Source organism: Artemia franciscana, chromosome 5 (genome assembly GCF_032884065.1).
Source record: "Artemia franciscana chromosome 5, ASM3288406v1, whole genome shotgun sequence".
Taxonomy (NCBI): domain Eukaryota; kingdom Metazoa; phylum Arthropoda; class Branchiopoda; order Anostraca; family Artemiidae; genus Artemia; species Artemia franciscana.
Window position 1 is genome coordinate 41,246,558 of NC_088867.1, and position 22,990 is coordinate 41,269,547.

The 22,990-nt window shown below is 35.5% G+C and overlaps 1 protein-coding gene across 2 annotated transcripts in view; it reads right to left on the reverse strand.

Moving 5' to 3' along the window:
- LOC136027417 (nonsense-mediated mRNA decay factor SMG5-like) overlaps nucleotides 1-22,990 on the reverse strand; it is a 56,120-nt gene that overhangs the window by 16,577 nt on the left and 16,553 nt on the right. For both annotated transcript variants that reach the window (XM_065704664.1, XM_065704665.1), the window contains exons 4-10: nucleotides 20,476-20,624; nucleotides 17,175-17,278; nucleotides 16,462-16,642; nucleotides 14,189-14,354; nucleotides 9,545-9,883; nucleotides 5,220-5,369; nucleotides 4,509-4,717 (exon numbers count right to left, since the gene is read on the reverse strand). In XM_065704664.1, the coding sequence (XP_065560736.1) occupies nucleotides 4,509-4,717; nucleotides 5,220-5,369; nucleotides 9,545-9,883; nucleotides 14,189-14,354; nucleotides 16,462-16,642; nucleotides 17,175-17,278; nucleotides 20,476-20,624 (1,298 nt within the window). The remainder of the gene's footprint in view (nucleotides 1-4,508; nucleotides 4,718-5,219; nucleotides 5,370-9,544; nucleotides 9,884-14,188; nucleotides 14,355-16,461; nucleotides 16,643-17,174; nucleotides 17,279-20,475; nucleotides 20,625-22,990) is intronic.

Below are 22,990 nucleotides of genomic sequence, written 5' to 3' on the forward strand. Positions count from 1 at the left end.
TGAAATAGTTCATGGAAATTAAGCCAAAAGCTTACTCCCTGTAAGATTTTTATAAAATCCAACGAAACAAGGCAAGGTCCAGAAAAACTGAATAATAAAAGAGAGGAATAATATCTCATAAAACAGGGAATAAGTCCATGAATTTAACTGTACATATTTTCATTATAAATGCTAGTATTGTCCATGAGCATTCACAATATTTTTCTTTAGGGGGGCAAGCCTGCTTAAATTTTTCGGGGACAGAGTGAAAAAAGGTTTTTTGGATATTTTGCACATTTTTTGGCAACCTTTATTTTCGTCTAAAATAAGCTAGAAAAAGGAACTAACGAGCATGGCCAATCAAACTTATTGTTAGTAAGTTTGATTATGGTAGCTTTATATATGGTGATGCTAGTCAGAAGAATCTAAAAAAGTTAGATACAGTGTTCCACAATGTACTTAGGCCATCCATTGGCTGCCTAAATAGTACTCCTATTCCAGCAACGAAGATTGAATTGGGGGTGAGCACGCTTAAGCTACAACGTGATAGGTTACTTGTGAAGTATTTCACTAAAAAAAGCTAGCTTAAATGAGGATATAATTAAGACGGAAATTATAAATAATTATAATAGTGATGTTAGATTTAAGGATAGGAATACTCCAGCTTTTTATACGTGTAATTATTTGCTTTCAAATGAGTGCTCAAATATTGTACCCATTAATGAGATAGTTTTTGAGGATAATATATTGAATAAGCTATATGTAATAAAGAATAATATGTATTTTCCTGTACCTGATCGTGGGGATAATATTAACTTGACTCTCAAACATGACTGGCTAAGACAAACTGACCACTTAAGAGACTATATACAAATTTTTACTGATGGCTCCAAGTTGGATAAGGGTGACGGCTGTGCAGTGGTGGTCCCCAGTATGTCAGTTTCATGTAGCTTTAAGTTACCAGGCAGTCGGTCGATTTTTTCAATTGAGATGATTGCTATATATATAAAATTAAGTTTTGGCTGAAAATACTGCAATGTCCCTCCTCAAGACTCATCAGAGCAGCGTATGATGAATTACTTACCGTGGGACAAAAATCGTCATGGCCCTTCCATGTCAAAAAACTACTGGACAGCACAGGTCTATCGCATGCATGGAATGGAGGAGATGGCCCAATCTCAGATCAAAAAGCCTTTCTGTCAGAGATCCAAACAAGGCTGGAAGACCAAGAAATTCAGAAATGGTGGAACGACCTTAGCCAGTCGGAAAGCTTAAGTTCTTACTATAAGGTGAAAGAAAATTATGGTGAAGAGTTATATTTTAAATAAGAGATTCCAAAAGAATCCCTGAGGTCTTGGATGCAGGTGCGAGCAAACTGTCTCCCTCTTTACAGTATTTGGAAAAATAGGTGTCACCCGGAGATGCGGTATACTTGCCCAATTTGCGGTGATCTTGATGGGCTAGACCATTTTCTTTTCAGGTGTCAGGGGCTAAATGAGCTAAGAGGGAGCTTTCTTGGGGTGGGTGGTCGTGAGCCCCTTCTTGGAACTTTGAAGTCGACGTCGAAAATAAATATAGTAGCAGTGACAAATTTTGTCCGGAAGGGTCTTGTTATTCGAAAGTCGATTGTTACATAATTTAGTTTGTTTGTTGTTATATAGGTATGTATACGGCCTGAAAAATGGCTTTAAATACAGTCATTCATTCATTCATATAAGGCATTGGACTTTACAAGTCATATGGGTATGCTCGGAGTTGGATGATATGCTCTGACTCAGCATCAGCCCTTAAGTACCAGATGAATGAGCATGAACCTAGTCGTGAATTAGTTTGTAATATCCACCAAATAGCTAGGTCATTAGAGCTAGTGGGAAATAATATACTTCTGGTCTGGGTCCCAGCACATGTGGGAATTTCTGGAAATAAATCTGCTGATATAATGGCAAAGTTGGGTATTCTAAATGGTCAGGGTATAAGTATAAAATCCACCCAAAATGAACATTTTGCATGTATTTATAAAGTGTTATGTGATAGAGAGACCAATAATTATATTACAAATGGCATAAACCCAATTTTAGAACTTTATGACTATAAGGTTCTAGAAGGTTTATGACTATATGACTATACACCACCTGATGGACTTTTACATGATATTAGATTAGTTTTACATAAATGGGGGACGAGTTGGCTCGCCCTTTTGTGATATTTGTAATGAGTATGATGATGTTAGGCATATTCTCATTAGAATATGTGCACAAAATATGAAGTACAAAGAAATGTGTTTAGAAACCAAATTATAAAGCATTTTGGTGCATTTACAATGAGAGCAATCCTAGGTCAGGCTAAGTTCCCTGAGTGGGTCCAATAGAAAGACTATGTTGTTGTTGACTAGGTATATAAAAAGCTGTAATCTGCATAATATTCTCTTATTTCTTTTAAGTTATAATGTATTGACTTTTATATTCATTGTATTGATCTTTTTATTTCGTCTTTATGTTCCCTTTTATAGATGTTTTAATTGTAGTAACTCTATTAACTTCTATTTTTTACTGTATCGACCTTTTTATTTATTTATTTTTTCTGGTATTTTAGCTTTATTTAAACTTCGAGTATGATTCTTTTCATACATATTTTAAGCAATAATAGCAGAATAGAGATGTGATATACATACTAGTGCCAGTGATTTAAGCAAGAACGCTCTGTACAACGTCCTAGTACTCTCCCAGGATATCTTAAGTGTTGACGTGGCCTATGCCAGAATTTTATTTGTGTGTTTTTCAAAGTGGCGTGGCTCCACTAAGCCCAAGTTTTAAAAGAGGATTGCACGTATATGAGCGGTTGATTCACTCAAACGTCAACTAAACAGCCACAACAAGAAGATCATGGCCAATTGATAACACAATTTAGTCCCTTAGATAAAACAACAAACAAGATATAGCAATACACAGCACAACAATACGGTTAATTATAAAAACTAAATAAAAATATTGTTTCTGATTATTTAATTATTATTTGTGCTTTACACTGGACTGAAGGCAATGTAGCCACTTTCGCCAAAAGGGCAAAATATGTAAATTTGCGTTGTTTTTTTTTTAGGGAAAAATATATATGTATTTTCAGAACATTTAACAACCTTTAAATGAACTTCGACCAAATTTTAACGACAAATAAACTTTGACTTTTAATTAAAATACAAAATATAAAAAACTTAAGTTAAACCAACTTCCATTTTTTTTTTTTAGTTTTCCTTTGACTTTTCTTCTAAATAATTTTTGCAGTATCAGAGGTTCGTTAAACTGTATAGTAAATATTTATGAGAGCCCATAACTGACATAGAGACAAGTTGAACACACCACCCGATTCCTTTTTTTTATTCTTTTTCCAAACATATTAGTAAACTCTTTGGCAAATGTATCCCCCTCTTGATGGTCCCTTATATAGCCCTAATAATGTGCTATCTACTACATCAATATAAAATACTAAAACTGTTATTAAACTTATACTAACATGGCTCCTATATTAAACTGGTCTTCTTCTCAGTCTTCAATTTATCTCAGTGTGTGACTGAGTGTATAATTTACAGACATTATTTGAAATAATTTTAAAACCAGTGGCGTAATTTCGTCAAAATCTGAGAGGGGAGGGGGGGGGCAAATTTGGAGCCAATTTTCACAAATCAAGTGAAAATGACAGTGAAAACTGAAAAATTAGCTTTATAGCACCAAAAAGGCAAACATATACTAAAGAAAACTGACTCGTTCCAGTGGAGGCTTGAATTATGCAGGCTTATCTTAGTACTGACAAGATTTTTGAAAAAAAAAGTTCAGCTGGGGGGGAAGGGCAAACTGAGGCGTGCCCCCCACTACATGATAGCTAATTACGCCCCTGTTTAAAAAATGCATAGTAATGGAAGGGAACATGAGAACATGAGAATCTGAGTAATAAAAACATCATTCATGTTATAAACTAAAAATTAATTGTTTTAGTGTTTCCTTTCATTTTTTATATATTCTTTGAATTATATATGGGACTGTCAAGAGGGGAGAGGCATTTGCAAATGAATTGGTTATAATATTTGGAAACAGCATAAAAAAGGAATCGAGTAGAGTGTTTACCATCGTCCTAATTGTTATAGGCAATATTTAAAAACGACGAAAAAAAAGCTGATTAAAAAAGTTATTAGCGACTGAGACATCCTAAGGCTGGCGAGCTAGACCTGAAATCCTGAGGACAGGGGTTCGAGTCCTAGTGTCACTGGTTATTTGGTTTGGAACAGAGGTCAGTGGTTTGACGTTATAAAGTTCAGCCAGAGTCGACCCAGTTCTAAACAGGTACCTGGAAAAATCTTGTGGGAAAGCACGCGAAACATCGGATGATTAGCCCTCAACCATGCACTGGACTCCTGGCCAAAGGCAGATAATCAGGAGATCGGTAACTGAGCTATGCAGACCATTGATCAGCATGTGAAAAAAATTAAGCACTAACGATTCGCAGAAACGAACATACATAGGTAGCAATTTCCTACTTACTTCTTCTGGTTTAATTTCGTCTGGTTTTTCCTTACTAAAAAAGTACCCCGAACCGACATCAAACGTGACCCCAGTGTCTGGCAAAACGGACAGTAGCTTCACAAAGCTTCTTATTCGATTTATTCGTAACTTAAAATCATCTGAAAAACAGGACGTCTGAATTTGACCCAACACTGGAGATAGGAACCAGTCTTCAGAAAGAGACTTGCCTGAAAAATATAAAACTTAAACTGTGATTATTCATACTTTGGATGAAAATATCAAAGCTTCGAAAGAGATTGAAGCTTGAACTTTCTTATTTTATACTTCAACTCTCTAATATTACTTACAACTAATATTACAACTTTCTAATTTATACTTCAACTTTCTAATATTATTGAACTTTCTTATCTTTCTTTCAACATTCTTATTTTACTGCTAACACATTAGTTGACTCTAATTTGTGTATTCACACTAAAACTATATAATTATAAGCATTAATTAGAATGGATTATGGATTAATTATAACCCAGAAATGTCAAAACAAATCAGTAAATTAAAAATACATACATGTTTTTTAAGCCAATTTACGTAGCTTAAGACAAGACTTCAAGCCTTCTTAATGTACACTTCAAAGGATGCATTCCAAGTTTAATAAAAAGTAGCTAAAAGTTACGAAAAAGTAACAAATGCACATAAAATTGTTCCTAAAAAATAAGTCATAAAATTTACCATTTTCAGGGGCTGTTGCCACTTCCTTCAAAGCATTGGCTAATTTAGTCAGACGAAACCATAAAGGCAAAGCACCAGGTCCAGTACCACTAACTGTTTGTTCCAACCGATGTAGAAAGAAACACATCAAAGATAATGGTGCTGCAAAACCTGGAATAATATGTGAGAACATTAACAACAGTCAGGTTCAGAATAGCCATAAAAGCAGTAAATTTGCCTGAATTAAGCAACCGCGAAAAGGTGTACGCACAGAGCAACCTTGGGGGGACTAAAGCCTCGCCCCCTCCAGAGCAGAAAAACATTAAAACAGGTTCAAAAACTACAGGAAAATTTACAAATTAGCTAATTTTAATTTGTAAGCTAATTTTGAACGAAGAAAACACTAGAAACTACGAAGCTCTTACATTAGTAAACCAGACTTTGCGGCACACCCATGTAATTACATTTACGAAAACTTGCAGTGTAGTACATGTCTACGTTCCATATAAATTTTTCTCTTTATTTGGATTATATTATGCGACATTCGGGAAATTCTGAAATATTTCTGAATTGACATTTGAGCTGATTCTAGAAAGTTTCGTTCACCTGGCCCTATAGCTTTCTTTAAAACATAGAAAAAAATGTGTCTAAAACTCGATTTTAAAAAAGGAACGGATGCATTCATGAGTCAGTCTTATTCGAGCTAGATTTGAAGATATATTCGGCAAAAACTGCAAAAAAAAATATTTTTGTCCGTTTAGACTTTCAACTTCAGTCTTTAATTCCATCAGAAAACTTCAGTGCTTTTCTTCTTTTTTTTATTGATTCAGTCGTAGCACTACCCAGGTGTTGGCCACACTATTTTTGCAAAATTTTAACTTAAAATAGAAGGAACTACTGCTTTTTTGGCAAAAATAATTTAGGCGTTCGGTATTTAGCGGTTTTGACAGAGGGCGTATTGAAATCCGAATAGCGTTTACTGTTAAGTATAAACACAATAGGTTTTTGAATTAGAGACCTACAGTAATGAAAAAGCGCAAACTCGACAATCGGTATCTTAGCTAATTCTCACCAGTAACTGTGAACAGCATCAGCTCCTGCAACCAGTATCTTCATTATCTCTCCACCCTGACTTATCGACAGGGTAGTAGCTTCTATAATTTTTTTTCATAAGGCTTAAAGTTTTTATTACTTTCTTGAAACACCAACAAACAAATATTGAAACTGTATCTATTGCAATAGCCTATCAGCCTGTAAGCAAATGAAGAGATGGCAATATCTAAATAGGCAAGAGATTTCTTATACAAACATTGGCACAACGTACAAACAATACTTTGTATAGTTGGTTGCTTTTTATTATCATGTTCCAATTCGTAACTTCGACCTCTTTGAAGGCCAAAATTCATTACACATACTGAGCAACAAGTAAATCATGTAAATGAAATTACCTAGGATTCATATAATCAAAATGGAATAGTTTCGAAAGACTTAATGGTTCTACAATTCACAAACCGATTATCATGGAAGTTGAAAATTAAACGTGCGTTAGAATATTGTAAATAAAGTACAATTTTAAGGAAATAAACTAAATTGGGAGGGGAAATTTGGGCTTTCAATTCGCATCAAATGACAAATGCTCAACCTTTGCGATCTACATGGCTTTTTAACGATTAATCAAAAAATTATTAGGAGCCGTCTTCAATAGATTCCCCTCTTTGATGGCAGCCGATCCGAGATCGTTTCGACGTGTCGACTATGTCATTTTTTTTTTTTTTTTTTACAAATACATGTATTACGCTCCTTTAGAGGAGTTATCCAATGTTGTTGCGGACAGAGCAAAGCTTTTGTAATCAAATGGTTAAAGCAGAGCTCGTTAGAATTACGTTATAGAGGATACACCCCCCAGGAATACTTGAAAACAAGTTTCACCCAACACTGTGTCGCCACGTCATTTTTTTTTTTTTTCGTCTATGTCATTTTTTTTTACAAATACATATATTACGCTCCTTTAGAGGAGTTATCAAATGTTGTTGCGGACAGAGCAAAGTTTTTGTAATCAAATGGTTAAAGTACAGCTCGTTAGAATTGCGTTATAGAGGGTACACCCCCCAGGTATACTTGAAAACAAGTTTCACCCAGCACTGTGTCGCCACGTAGAATTTCCTGCCAATAGAGACAACCCCACAAAATACTTCTCTTGAGGCACTCAAAAGACGTTGAATTACAGCTCTTGCCAGGACGGCATAGCAATCAATTAGACCAGGCGTCTCCAGGTTGACCTATGACTTGTCAGGCTCGCGGCTTCTTCCACTGGGATGTGGGCTTTGGAAAGGAGTTGGTTGACTTTGAATTTCCACTTAGTAAAAGGGGAGGCGTCTTCCAAGACGTTTCCATCCGTGCAGGGTGATATTGAAGTCAAACAAAACCCGTTTAGTGGCGTCATGTGACAGACAAAGGGGTGGGCGTACGAGCAAACAATACGCTGGGCAGTCCGCATCGAGAGAGAAGCGTGTGAAGTACGTGACAGGAGGGTCTGGTTGGTGACAAAGTCAGTCCAATGAAGACCCTCGATTCTTCGAAAATGTTGGGTCTGAGTAACATCGACAGTGCGAAACTGGCAACAGTAGTTAGTGATGGCAACAGTAGATAGTGACGTGAGGGGCTCGATTGTCATAAATTTCGTTCTCTGTCAGTTGATCAACTTCCAAGGCATCTTCTGAAAGCACTGGGAGTGCTTCGGTGAATTTTTTGACAGTGCCCACGAATAAGGCTATATCTTGATTGAAGTCAGCATCAGTAAACACCGGTCTCCAAAACTGAAGATCGAATCGTTGAGGATTTATCCTGCAAGTCATGATGTACTTAATCACACAGTTGAAGAGCTCGGGAGCAGCAGTGCAACCTTGCAAGGTGCTTGTCTTCACTGACAATGTGGGACTGCGTCTTCTATTGACTTGCACTTATATAGATTCCATCATATAGGTATTTGGAGTGTGCAATATTTTGGTAGAAATTAATCCTTATTTGTAAAAAAAAATAATTTTGAAGAATTTTATTTAGGACCAAAATGTTGCGGTCTAAAGGATTCTTTATGACTAAAATTTGGCAGTTAAGAACCATCCTGTCATACTTTCTGAATAGTTATGGCTCTTAAGAGGTGAAACATGTCTTAAGTTGCGAAGTTTATGCTAAAAAAGGGTACCATATGTGTAGAGAGAAAGAGGGTGTTTGAGGAGGGATGAGCCTAAGGGCTTAGGGCAACAAAATTATGCAGAATGAAAATATTTCCAAGACTCTATTTTAACGAGGTTATCAGTCTCAGACTTGAAGCCAACAAGCCCAGAAATCCTTAAATACAATTTTTAGCGAAAAGGTGGGGATTGGGGGGTTGGAGAAGCACGGGCACTAGAGTCTCACTTTACGAACAGACTGTAAATGTTTGTATGATTCTAACTTCAATTATAATAAGATGCCAATCGTTTTATGAAGCTTCTTTTTGGTGGGCTGGAGATGGGGGAGATATTTGGAAAGGGCTAGTGTCCGATAGCCAGTCTTAAGTAATCCTGATTGCTAGCGGGCTCAAAATCTTTATATTTATCTTTTTAATCATAAATATTGAAAAATTCACGAAAAGGATCCTGGACAAAAGGGGAGAAGGGACATCAAAGGGCTTCATGCTAGGCCGCTCGATCATACAGAATCCTTGCATGGATTTGATTCAAACAGGGTATGATATGTCTGCCTTTCTATCAAATGCATCCACAAAGCCTTTCCGTAGATAATATCTTTTTTGTGGTCTTACTAACTTTTAATTCTTATGTAATACTATATTTAGTTGGGGAGCGTGTTGGGTGGGTAAAAAAAATAGTAAGGTCTTACATTAAAAAAAGTAAGTGAACAGAAATTATTCCGTATATGAGGGGGCAGTCTTTTAAGATCATGGCTCCTATTATAGTTTTGATACACATTTCAACTCTCAGCAATTGAGCACAATTTTCACGTCGGTTTGGGAAAATTCAAAAATTCATCTTTTCAACCAAATTTCGAATAATTTTTTTCAATGAGAGTTAAAACTAAGCGATATCAGCAACGGTGCATGTATTTATGCTTATTATCACTCCCCAATAAAAGTTGCATGAAAGTACATGCGGAGGTTCTAATTCTTCATCCCCATGGGCATCCTGTCAAATCTTAAAAAAAGGCACGCTGAATCCATATTTATTGACCAAACTAGTGAAAAAGAAAGTTCTATTTCTCTACTTATTCTACTATCTAAAAGAATATTACTTATCTGATCAGTGCCAAAAATGAAGTAAAACAGAACTAAAGTAAAAAGAGTAACTTACTCGAGTTCTGAATTCTGGCTGCTAGTTGGCTTTTTTGGTACTCCTTCAAAATTATATTTTTTGACTCGGATTCAGAATCACTCTCTTCAAGCTCAAAGTCACTGCTCGAGTCAGATTCAGATGATTCAGATTCAAGCTCTGACTCGACTTCCGATCCAGATGACTCCTCTCTCTCTAGGCTTAGACGTCTTTGTCTTCTTCTGCGACTTTTTGTTTTTGCCGGGACAGGCTTGGGGATTTCAGTGGGAATTTCAGGCATTATATCAGAAATTTCGCGCAAGATGCCATCCAAGAGTTCCGACAGATATGCAAGACAAAAGGCCAAGGCTAACTGAGAATCTGTAAAAGACACTAAGTAAAAATGTTGATGACATCTTAACGTCTAAGTCAGGGATTTCTCTATTTTTTATAGATGGGCCAAGTTATGGAATTCGTTAGATGAAGATATTAGAAATATTTGGGACGTGAGTAGATTAAAAACGTTGTGACTGAAAGGTTTGTTTTCTAAACATGATTTTAATATTTAGATTGATAGAATATGTATTTGATAAAATAAAATGACACTAAATCTTGAATATTAGTATTAATATTCATTATTTTGTATTTTATTTTGATTAAAGCGTGTTAAGGAAGGAGTTGAGTGTTAAGTTAGTCATGATTGTGTCTCCCTCACGTTTCTGCGCATTCCGACCTCTATAGGAGAGCGGATCCCTAAATTCTTATCATCATAGCACCTAAAAGAGGGTTAATAGTTTTAACCAATCTTGAGGAAGATAAGAGAGTGTATCATGTTTGAATCTTTTGGGATTCAGGCCTATTCTAACCTCTGCAATGAATTTTTTCATCACGATATATACCAAAAAGGTCTACTAAAAAATAAACTTGGCAAGAAGTGGACGCTGTTTTTCATTTGTTGCTTTTTTCGGGTCCAGATCTGGTCTAACCTCTGTATGGGGATAGGAACACAGATATATTTTGTTCCAACACTTGAACGCCTTGCATCATCTCAACCAAAACTGGCGGGAGGTAAGAGTAAACATCTAATTGTTTTTTAAGAGATGTACCCGAGTTGACTTTAAAGAGGAGAGAACGGGATCCTGTATTTTTGTCTTCTGGATGTCTACAAGCAGGGGTTGTCAAATCTCTGCGAATCTTAATTAGAAGCAACAGATGATGCGCTAATTCTACATTCTGTTTTAACCTGTTAGGGGTAAGGTCTCTGCGCTTGAATAGACCTCTTGAAAAGGCTTATGTAAGATGAAGGATTCGAAAACACATAAGAACTGTGAAAAAAATAAGAAGTAATAGGGGCGATAGAGATGATATTGGGGAAATGGGGGATAAATATATCCCCCTTCCCCTGTGTACATAACTAAGCATAGTGGCATAAAAGCATAGACGACTTTGAGATTTTAAGTGTAGGGAGCAAATATTTTGTTGTTGTTGTTTTTTTTTTAAACTAATTGATTTGCCGCTTCTATTAATTTCCCAAAGTGTTTGGAATAATGACTAATTACTTAGTCAATAACAAAATGAAGATATACAAGCAAACCAAATGAAGAGAAAAAACACAGACAAGTAAAAACATTTTCTAACTATATTTTACCTTTTTACCGTTTCTTGGGTAATTGTCAATGAAATTATTTCATTATGAAGATATTTCTAGAAGAAACGTCGGCAAGATTCTAAGAAATATTTGAGGTCCACGTATATTCTTGAATCGCAACTTTACGAAATATGGAATAATTGTCAATGAAATTATTTCATTATGAAGATATTTCTAGAAGAAACGTCGGCAAGATTCTAAGAAATATTTGAGGTCCACGTATATTCTTGAATCGCAACTTTACGAAATATGGAATAATTGTCAATGAAATTATTTCATTATGAAGATATTTCTAGAAGAAACGTCGGCAAGATTCTAAGAAATATTTGAGGTCCACGTACATTCTTGAATCGCGACTTTACGAAATATGGAATAAAGCCAAATTATGGACATGAAGTGGCCTTGAGTTTAAAGAAGCTTGTTTATTGATACTGTTTCGTAAGGATCAAACAAAAAAGCAGCCGTACATGTAGACGTATCTATCGGATAGATATTATCTAAATTATACCTTCTAATAACATATTTTAAAAATAATTTCATTTCAGATATAACATATGAAAGGCTGGAAAAATACAGCCAGCCGTATTGATATCCCCACTATTCAGACCAAAAAAAAAATGCAGATATATACAGAGATAAAACAGGAAAGCAAGGAGACACTATAAATAGGCTTTTTATAGTTTTCAAGTTCCAATCTTCTTAACGATGGAAGTCCTGTAAAATGCAAGAATAAGCAGTTCTATAGGAACACCGCTTGAACTACTGCAGCTAAAAATCGCAGATGTGCAGTCAATATCACAGATCTTGGCTCATTTATCGTAGTTGAGAAAGTTCGTAGTTGACAAAGGGTAAACCTTCCAATTTTTTCAAGCAAATACATTTCTTGAGAAAAAGCTCTAGTTAGTAATATCGTATCATAATTAAAGTTATTTTTGTTGTATTAAAATTGAATCTCCTGCTAGATTAAAAGTAAGGGGATAAACCTGTTACTGGCGCGCCACCTTTTCACTAGTTCTATCTTATTGGCGTGCTATCTCCTAATCGAAACTTCCGTTTTCATTTGGAACTTCACGAACAAAGGGATAAAAAATTCAACCAATAAAAGCACAATAAAAATAGTTTTGATTAAAAAACAAAAAAACAATGCTTCGTTGCTTGATCTCTTTTCTGCTTTGTCCACAAAACACCATACAAAAATCAGTTTCTAATTTTTCCTAGCGTAACCAGAAGTACATTTGAACGCAAAAAAGAAACTATGAATTGGTTTCTGGAACACTATGACGTAACTATCTAAAACTCAACTACGAGACAACAAAGTGGTGTTGAACTTATCCTCTCGAATCATGCAGCAAAAGCTCTGAAGGATTGAGTTTCAATTCCACCTCGATTAATGTCGGCCAGATTTGTTTGACACCATGTCAAGATGTCTCTATTCATATGTTATGCACTGACAAACGATTCAACCAAGTCGTTAAAAGTTGACTTCTTACAAGCAGTAATTAATGATATCCCAAAAGATATCCAACAGACATGACCCTTAGAATTGGAGATTCTCAGAAATACAAAAGTTGGAAATGACGGATCGCATTGCCCTTAGGTTTTAGGAAGTCATGGCACTGGAGAACGAAATGAAAAAACTTGTCACTTTATCGATTTTGCCTTTACAAATGATTTCCTCATTGGTAGTAGCCTCTTCGCACACAAAAGTATCCACAAATGCTCCTTGACGTCACCAGATGCCACTACTTATAACCGAATCAACCATTGTCTCGTGAACCGCAGATGGAGATCTAGCCTAAAGATAACACAGCTTTCCGTGGCACAAAGTTCAACTCAGATTGCAATTATTGATAGCAACAATAAAGATCAGTGCCCCGAAGACCACCACTGATTCCTCAAAACTGAGTGATGAAATTACGAAGCTCAATTTTGCCAGGGCAATGGTTGATCGATTTGGAGCTCTTGGCTCCATGGAAGAAACCGATCAAGAACAGATCTGGCTAGCCATTAAACTAAACAACCACGAGGCACCACATTTAATGCTGGGATTTAAAAAAGTCCTGAGGATCGATGATGGTCCGACAGAACGTGAACACTGATCAACCAGCGAAAAGAATTTAAGAAGACCCTACTATTGCCCAACTCTACACCCTAAGCAGTCTACAGGTGTCAACAATACAAAATCATGGATAAGGAGGTGAAGAATAGCGCTAGACTCAATAAGCATCATCACATGGACCGGAAAGCGTCTGATCCAGAAAAAGCTGCATACAAGATATACATCATATCAAGCTGTCAAATTATACTTGGTAAGCAAATTGAAAATACTGGCCCATTGCAGAAAGAAATAGCCAAGCAAATGGAGCTTTCAACAGGATGAAGAGAATCTGTCGATAGAACTTCTTTTCACTTTGGATCCAATTTAGACTCTGGAATAGCGTCAATGTGCTGTCTGTTGATGTACGCAGTCAAATCATGGCAGACTAATGCCGAGCAAGAGCATCGGATTCTGGACTTTGAAAATGCATCCCTCCGAGGAATCCTAAATACACACTGAGCAGATTGATTCTCAACGTTGAGATCCAAAGGAATGACCAACCTGCCTCTTGTTACCAATATCATCCACAGGTGTCGATGGCAATATCCAGGCCATGTCTTGAGAATGGGGAGCATTAGAACTCCCAAGGCAACCTTCCAGTGGCCACCTGCGGGATCGAGAACGAGGTCATCCCAAGAGCACCCTATGCCGTACATACCAGTCAGATCTCCACTTACTTAACACGTTCCCACAGCCCGAGTGAAAAAATGTCCTGACTGTGGCAAAATATCACGGAGACTGCAGACTCCTTGTCGATGCCTTAGGCGACTCTGGAGTCACAGCAGGATCTAAGTTCTACAGTAAGATGTTACATTACCTTAGATGCTTTTTTCAAAAATCACACTACACTATGAAGTCTTGTTTTCTACAGATCAGACATCCGACTATGAACATATCGAAATTCCAACACTTATTTAGCACAACGTTACGTAAATCTTACCAAAATCTTTCTTTTTAGTTGAGTTCTTGTGTAAAACAAAACAGCACATTGCTGCCATCTGAATTAAAATTTCTGGGCTAAGATCAGTTCGTTCGTCTCTCTCTTGATCCATTTGCTTTGGAGCTTTCAGAATCTCATGCAAATCCTTAAGAGTAAATTGACAAAGCTGAAAAAAAAATGAATACTTCTTATGAAAAAAAACACATTAAAAACACACCAGAAAAAAAACCGAATTTTTTTTATGTTTATTATAAAGAAAACAAGCTCTATAATAGCAGTTTTCTCGAAAAGCTTTGTGCAGAGCAGTTTAAACATCAAAATAAGGAGAAAAGATGGTTATACTTTCATGTCAAAACTGGTCGACTGAAAAGCTTGATTTTATGTCTTTATGATTTTTAGTTCAAAAACTAATAGAATAAATAATAGAATAGAATAACTAATGAAATAAAATTAATTAAAAAAATAACAAAACTAAAAGGAAACTAAAACGTAAAAACTTATGTATCAGCACCAATTCTTGCTACATTTCTGTAAAACTTAGTATGTTAGACATCATCAATCTTGAATACCACTGCTTTTAATGTTGATTTTGGTGACAAAGTCAGGCCTAAATTGGAGCAAATTTGATCAAATATAAATCTAAAGTTATTTAGATTTTGGAGACTTAAGCTGAGTCAACAGTGAAGAACTTTTGTCGTAAATGATAATGTCAAAGCACAAGTGGCTTCTACAACAGTGACTTGATAGGGTTCCCATGGTACAAAGATGGCACCATTGACTCATTAGTATAGTTTTAATAGAAAAAAATTCCACCCAAGAACAGAAAGATACTACACCCAAGCTCAGGGATTAAAATACCAAAGATAAACCCTTCTTTAATTCTTTCAAGATAAGAGCTTCAAAGCAGAAATTTAAAACTAGGCAGGCTCATAAACACTCATCTTTTTTTCGATGAGGTGTGAAGACATTCTATTGACAATTAATAGACCATGAAAAAAATATTCTGAAGATTCATTATGAGACTTAAAAGATGATGAATTAGAAAAAAACGGTCTGTTTAATAAGTCGTCACTATGCACAAGAGGAAAGAAGGAAAAAACAGACGACAGAAAATATAAAAGGAGAGGAGACAACAGACTTAGTTGATAATTGATAATTAGTGATAACTGATAATTAGTTGATAATTGAAAAAATTACATCAACACTGGTAAAAGAGACTTCGGACAAATCCTGGAGAATTATCTGTCCTTGCGCAGATACAGACATAATAATCACTTGTCGAGGAATATCTCCTTCAATACTTGATCAGGCACAATTTCGGCGGCACAAAATCTTCTAATGGCAGAACTCTCACCTCTAAGACTTTTAACAAAACCAACTGCTATTTAGTTTGAAATAATTGAAAAGTAATTTAGTACCCACTTTACCCTAATATTATCTGAAACGCTGTTGCATTGCTTTTACAAACGTTGCCATAGAATGAATTTTGGCCGTAGTCTGGAGCGGTCACACTCCTCTCCAGAGCAGAAAGTCACCTTGTAAATCCTAATATTGTCTAAAAAACAATAATATTACCTTTACCAACGTTGCCATAAAACGAATTTTAGACGTAGGCTGAAACGGTCGCACTCCTGTCCGGAATACAAAATTGCCCAAATCCTAGCACTATCTAAGACGTGGTTGTATCACTTTTTATCAACGTTGCCATAAGACAAATTTTAGCAGTAGTCTTGAGGAGCCACACGCCTTCCCAGAATGAAAAGTGTCCAAAATCTTAACATTGTCTAAAGCGCCGTTGTATCAATTCTTATCAACGTTGTCATAAGAAAAATTTTAGCCGCACTCTGAAGCGACCATGTCCTTTTCCGGAATAAAAAGTTTCCAAAATCCTAATATAATCTAAAGCGCCGTTGTATGATTTTTTATTAACGTTGCCATATGACAAATTTTAGCCGTAGTCTGAAGAGGCCACACGCCTGTCCAGAATACAAAGTTGCCCACATCCTAACATTGTCTAAAGCGCCGTTGTCTAGCTTTTTACCAAAGTTGTCGTAAGAGAAATTTCAGCCAAAGTCTGAAGCAGTCACGTTCCTGTCCGGAACACAAAATGGCCTTGTTAAATCCTAACATTGTCTAAAAACGCCATTGTATCGCTTTTATCAACATTGCCATACGATAAATTTCAGCCGTTGTCTGAAGCGAACGCATTCCTGTCCGAAATAGAGTCTACTGCTTACTCTACAACATCATGAATTAGAAATATTAATACTAACCTGTGATATATCTTGATTGGTTTTGATTCCCATAAAAGTGGAAGAAACAAGGGAAAATCCTATTAATAGTCTCTCCAATTGTGAATCCTGAAGATTGGCCTGAAATTTGGTTGCTGCAACCTCTTCAGCTTTTGCAGCCAGGTTCTTTTCTCCCCCTTCAAATTTAGTTTTGCTTGACATGCTGGAAGTATATATTTATTTAAAAGATAGAAGCTGATAGAACTGATATTGCAAATAAAATTAAAACTTTTTTTATAATGACTTTCACTTCACCAGACTGGGCCACTGATACAGGATATATGCTAGCCCTAGCCAAAGTATCATTTTTTTTTTCAAGATTATAATGATTTGATTCAGTACCATCCTTCAGCAAAATAAATGTAATTTATGAAAAATAAATGAAATAAACTCAAAATAAATTGAGAATAAAGATAAAAAAAAAACAGACCAAACTTATTGAGCCGACAATCAAAATGTAGTTAAAAAACAAAATCATAAATCAATTTTAGCTTCTTTACCCCTATCTAATTTAACTCCAGAATACACTCTTTAGGGAGCTTTCAGCATTACTTCCATCTGCTAAACCAGTCATGAGTCTACACGCACGTATAAGCATTTCTTACATGCTAAAAGGACCAGTCAAGACAATATTACTCTGATTTTTTTTTATAACATGAATGTAAATATACAACTTAAAAAGCGAAAGATCATACCAAGCCATATAGTGGTAGATCGTTGTCAATCCATTGTTTTCTTCAGAAAAAAGAGCAGCCAGTTGATTATGTGGTAAGCCATTTTCAGGAATAGTTTCCAAGGCCTAAAAAAACAAGAATAATTCCATAGGAAAGATAGAGGCCATCCGAGGAGTTAATCATGGATGCTCACAGGACGAAGAAGAGCCGAACCAGGTATTAGCGCTACTTACCTCTATCTTATCATAAAGTGATTCTTGTTATGATAGTTTTTCAAACAGTTTATTAGTACCAAATGAAATCACTCATTAAAGAATTGGAAGAGGCAGATACACTACACCCCCCCCCCCCGTACAGAATAAATGGAAGATTAACGATTTAGACAAGGAAAACTGATGAAACTTGATAAAGATCCGATAATCAACACTATGGATATTTTCTGGAGCATCAAAACTACCACATCATGTATAAATATGTATATGAACAATAGCAATTCTAGTATCCTTGCGACAAACTTTCAAAAATGTTTTCCTTCCTTTTCCGTCACAATTCCTAGCAGAAAAAACTCTCAACGTCACAATCTCATCAAGTCTGAAGTATGTCCCATGTAGACAATATTACAAAATAGGCTCATAAATATATTCCCATGTGACAGCTGAATTTCAGCCGTCAGGTCATGGGCGCCTTTAAGGCGCCAATGACCTGGGCTGCTGTCCCCCTGCCCCCCCCCCTGGCTGAATTACGCTACCTTTTACTTTTCTATTTTTGTTTTGATATTTCTATTATACAGCATTAAAAGTGCCGATTAGACCAGGCAAGCCTTCCCGTAAAATTCAGCTTACGGGCACCCATGTGGCAGGTGGGGTAGGAAATGCCTGGTCCGCTGCAATTACAAATAGCGAAGTAATAGCCTCATAAACATGACGACATGAACATAAAATTGTTCACTGAGCATTTCACGAATACTGTCGACTGCGGTAACCAATTTTTGTTTGTTTGAACCTAAAGTAATAGGAATTTAAAACAAGACTGAAAAAATCGCCTCCTATCTCTACTCGAATTCATGTCCCAATATGATTTCTTATCCCCTCCCATTATTCACGAATACATTTCATTCAACCGGCTAGTTTTAGAATATTCCTGCCAGGTTTGTTGTTTCGGTCTTACTTTTAGTTCGCCCAGATTTTTTACTCGAGATTTGTTAACAGAATAGTTACTTGAGTAACTTTTATTGCTTTTTCAAGCAATAAATTGAGTTAAAAATTCCAGGTTCGATCGGACGACAACGCAATTCTTTCAGCACAATTGCTCTGAAACTTAGTTAACTGAAACTTATTATTAACTAATAATAGATTCGAGACTGTATATGTTTTTGTGAACTCCTTGCGCTTTTTTCTGTGCCGCAGCGAAGGTATCCTTTCCCGACAAACAATGTGTTTCAAGGTCTCCTTCTTGAAGCTTTTTTGTGGCAGTATTGTCACCATCCCTGTTAGATGTCTAGTAGTTGTGTACACGCTCATAAATTGTAAAACCTTTTCTTTATTATCTCATATATTATCAAGTAGTAAGTTTATTTAAGAGACATGTAAATTGTCGTTCAATTTTTTCTCAACATCAGCAACAACCACAAGAGCCAAATTTTTTGCAAACATAACGGCAAATACAACTTTCCCAGCAATTTTTGACGTGTGAACCTAGAGTTACTGAAAAACAGAGCAAAATGAATAAAAGTAATAAGCAAAACTGGTTTATATTTTTTTTCAATAAATGAAAATCTTCAAACCAACTCAAATTCTCATCTGCTCTCACTTCCGCCAAATGGTCAAGTCCTACCCTAGAATAGAGAACTTGTTCCCTTGCATCTGAAACCCTGTAAAATTCCCTTCTCATAGAAATAACCCACGAAAAGTCCAAAAACCATGTCCACTTTCTGTAAAAACAACAACGGCAATAAAGTTTATAAGGAGTTCCATGTAAGTGCATGCTTACTTCAAGATTGGTGTTCATTCAGAAAGTATCAAAATTTTAGTGACTTTACCGAAAAGTTTTGTAGCAAACTCGCAGATATTTCTTGTGCAACCTTTCTAGTACAAATGTAAATGATCCCGAAGTTTCTGACAGTTTTGCAGATATTAGATCTTAAAATACTTGTCAAGGCATTTTGTCTTTGACAACGTCTTTTAAGAAAATATATAGATTCAAAACGTATTTCATAAAAACTGGCCAAAATGCAACACTACGTCAGTGTAGGATAACACACTATTATGCTCAGGCCCTGTTCAGGGCAAATCTTCTATATACGTTTTAAACTGAATCTTTGATATTTTTTGTATGAACAGGTAAAAACATCTGATACTATTTCTCCTTTGATCTCCGTTGCGGATAGTTGCGTCAACCCTCTCATTATGCCCCGAAAAGTTTAGGGTGCAAAAAGGGGCCTACTACTCACAATTACAGTCATTTTAAAGCCATTGGCCGCCCTCTCTAGTGTCTGATGGGTAATTGTAAGCCAGTAATGGCTGCCAAAATAACTAGAGACAATAATTTCATCTGTTAAAAAAGAAAAATTCAGCTGCAACTGTTTAGCCTTCTTGACTTTGCTTAAAAACAAAACCAACCTCAGATTATTTTTTCAATAGCCTTAAAATGCTTTAAAGAGCCTTAAGCAACACGTTTGTATTGCCCTATAGGCTGTTTTGGAGGAGTTGGAAATCCTACCCTGGAGGACAGAACTTTGTCCATACAAGTGTGATATATGAAACCAGCTAATTAATCATTTCGCAATACGATTCATAATTGTAAAATAAATATCACAGAAATATTGTGTTTCCATGCCGAAGATTAGACAATCGTTGTTTTGAATCTACAAAAAAAAGAAAATCAAAGAAAATCATTCAACAATATTAGTAGTAAAGCTTAAATCCAAAAAAGAAAATACTAAGTCCATGATTGATACCGCAATAAAATATGGATTTGAATGAGGATATAACTTTAGATGATAACTGTATCAATATAGAAACGGCCAAAACCAAACATGGAGCTCCTAGATTAAACGAAGACATTTAAGGTTTTAAAAAGATTTTTTTTTTTTTGAAGAGAACCACTGAACACAATCATTTAATATCACAGGATATTATATAGAAGATTTTGATATTAATAGAATGATATTAATGATATTAACGGGGTATTAATAGAAGATTTTGAATATTCAAAACTAGTACATAGTTGATGGATTGTAGGGAATGGGATTAATGAGACTATGAATAGCGAGAATATTCGCTTTACTTAGGCCTTCAAAAAGTTGAAATAACAAATAACTTACTTCCAGGTAATGATCAATAGCCAAGGAATGGGCAGAAAGAACACCAAGTCCATAGAGGTATCTATAGATGTCTCCTAAGTACAAGTGTATTCTATGAATTGTGTCAGCATGAGAATCTTCAGAGTCTTCTGAAGGACCTTCTTTTCGACCTGAAAATGATCTGAATTCAAATGAAGGCAATAATTCAGAACGTATCTGTCTCTAACCGTACCCTAAAATCACTCTGAGCCTGTTTGAAATTATCTCACATTAAATGGGAATGACTTTTAATGACTAGATGACAAGCTTAGGGTATGGCATAGAGTAGGTTATGTATAGAGTATGGCATACAGTAGGTACGGGGTGGAGTATAGCATGGGGTAGGTTGAAATTATCTTGAATTGTGAATTGTTGAATTGATTACTGAATTGTGACGTCTTTTTATGGTATCTTTTAATGAAGGAGAAGATTGCATTCTTTATTATTATTTATTATTATTCAAAAAGAAAAGAAAACACATAACAATAATAATAATAAAGATCCTAGAAGCGAACTTGTTAAGGACCAAAACAACAAAAAATTGAAAATGAAGAAGAGAGAAAAAAAAGAGAAAACAAGGGTAATTAAAGAGAAAACAACTTCCTTTGGAATAGGCTTTTCCTTCCTTTAGAATGGTTATGATCAAACCGCTTATGCAGTTGCATATCGTTCTCAAAGAGCACAGAAAATGATAGTGCCGCTGAAACCTATTGTATGAGTCGTAACCGACAAAGACTAAGCATTTGCCATTTATTCCGATAAAAAGGTGCCAACAGTACATAAAGCCTATTACATTTTAGGTGCCAACAGTACAGGCCTAGAGTGTGCAAGTTACATGAGAAAACGAAATTCGAAAAGGAATTTGTATGTCTATTTACCAAATCCAAGCTAAACAAAACTTTTAAGAGTCATAAAAGCAGGTGAAACTTTCCATGATGACTCACTTCATGTATACAACCAAGCTTGGACTAAACAAACATTTTCAAGGACAAAGAAACCGTTATAATTCCATTGTAGTTCCAATCAGAAAACAAGGTTGACCTCCAGTTTTAATCAATTCCTCTAGGCCAATCTCACCACCACCAAAGCTTGGAAAACTTTTTGAAAAGATGCTGCATAGGATCTTAGAATAGTTTATGGAGATTAATAGAATTTTACCGAATTCCCAGGCTTGATTTTTCAAGGGGCGGAAAATTGAAAGATAAAATAATCCAGCTTGAATCAGCTGTATAAAACGCCATCAATAGCCGTGAGTTTGTGATAGCAGTAGTAGTTAACTTTGAATAAGCTTTTGACTATGTTTGTAAGAATCGCATTTGTTAAATTCTAAAACAGATAGATTTATCTGATGAAATCATTAAGTTTCTCTTCTATTATTTATCGGATAGAAGTTACAAAGTTGAGTTGTAATATGAGCTATCCAATATTTCAGAATCACATGTTGGGCTACCAGGGGGATTCATGCTTAGTCCCATTTTTTTCTTATTAGTTTTAAGCGAGCTTCAGTTTACCATTGATTTAATATCCAAGTTTCATCCTGGGTTACGACTGCAGACAAAATGTATGTGATACAGGTGTCCAACTGAGCAATAGCCTGGCAATCGTTAAAATTTGCTACTTTTACTAGTCTATCTTCATTTTCTGCCAAAAATTTTATCTTATAAACATCGCCTATTAAAGGCGAGCTTATTCACAACATTTACAAAATAAGTTCAAGAGAACTAATAATAACTTCTGAAAAAATCAAAAAATTCTTGTGATTACTTATCAGTTCTTATTTTACGAATGTACAATAAGTATTTTTTAATAAACATCAATTGATCATTTGAATAAATCGATCGTTTTATAGACACAGAAATACCGTCTTCTAACACACAGCATCGTAATAGCTAATAGCCTTAAAGCACGCTTAATAACCGATCCAGGGCCGGATAAAGAGCGATTGGTACGGTTGGGCCAAATCGGGCCCCGCGCTGCCATCAAAATGAACATTTTGTTTTAATTGTGAAATATTCTTAACAATTCCAGTAAGTGTTACTTCTGGAGAGAGTTAATTTTCAAGGCTGAAGCCAATAAAAGACTATCTGATATCAACAATGAATCAGGAAAGATAACATAATTTAGCAATTATGTCGATTGAAAGTGAAAATGGAAGGAAATTAGATTTTCAAATAGGTTTATAAAACTTTATAACACAAAACTTTGAAACATGTAAATTATTTTATTTATGTTTAGTGATTTAAATTTCAAAAGGCATTTTCAGCAGTTTCATATTATCTAAAGGACAAAAACATAAATTAACGTAAGCTCAAAATGAGGACAAAATAGGTCAAAAGAGGACCAAACGTGAGCTCAAAATGAACAAACCAGACCATCAAATGAGAGAAGATAAAGAAAACAACCTGAAAGATGTAAATGAACAGGTGAAAATGAACAACCTAGACCCTCAAAAGTGACAAGACTAATCTGAGCAGCTAAGGAAAGGGGCATTGAAAGT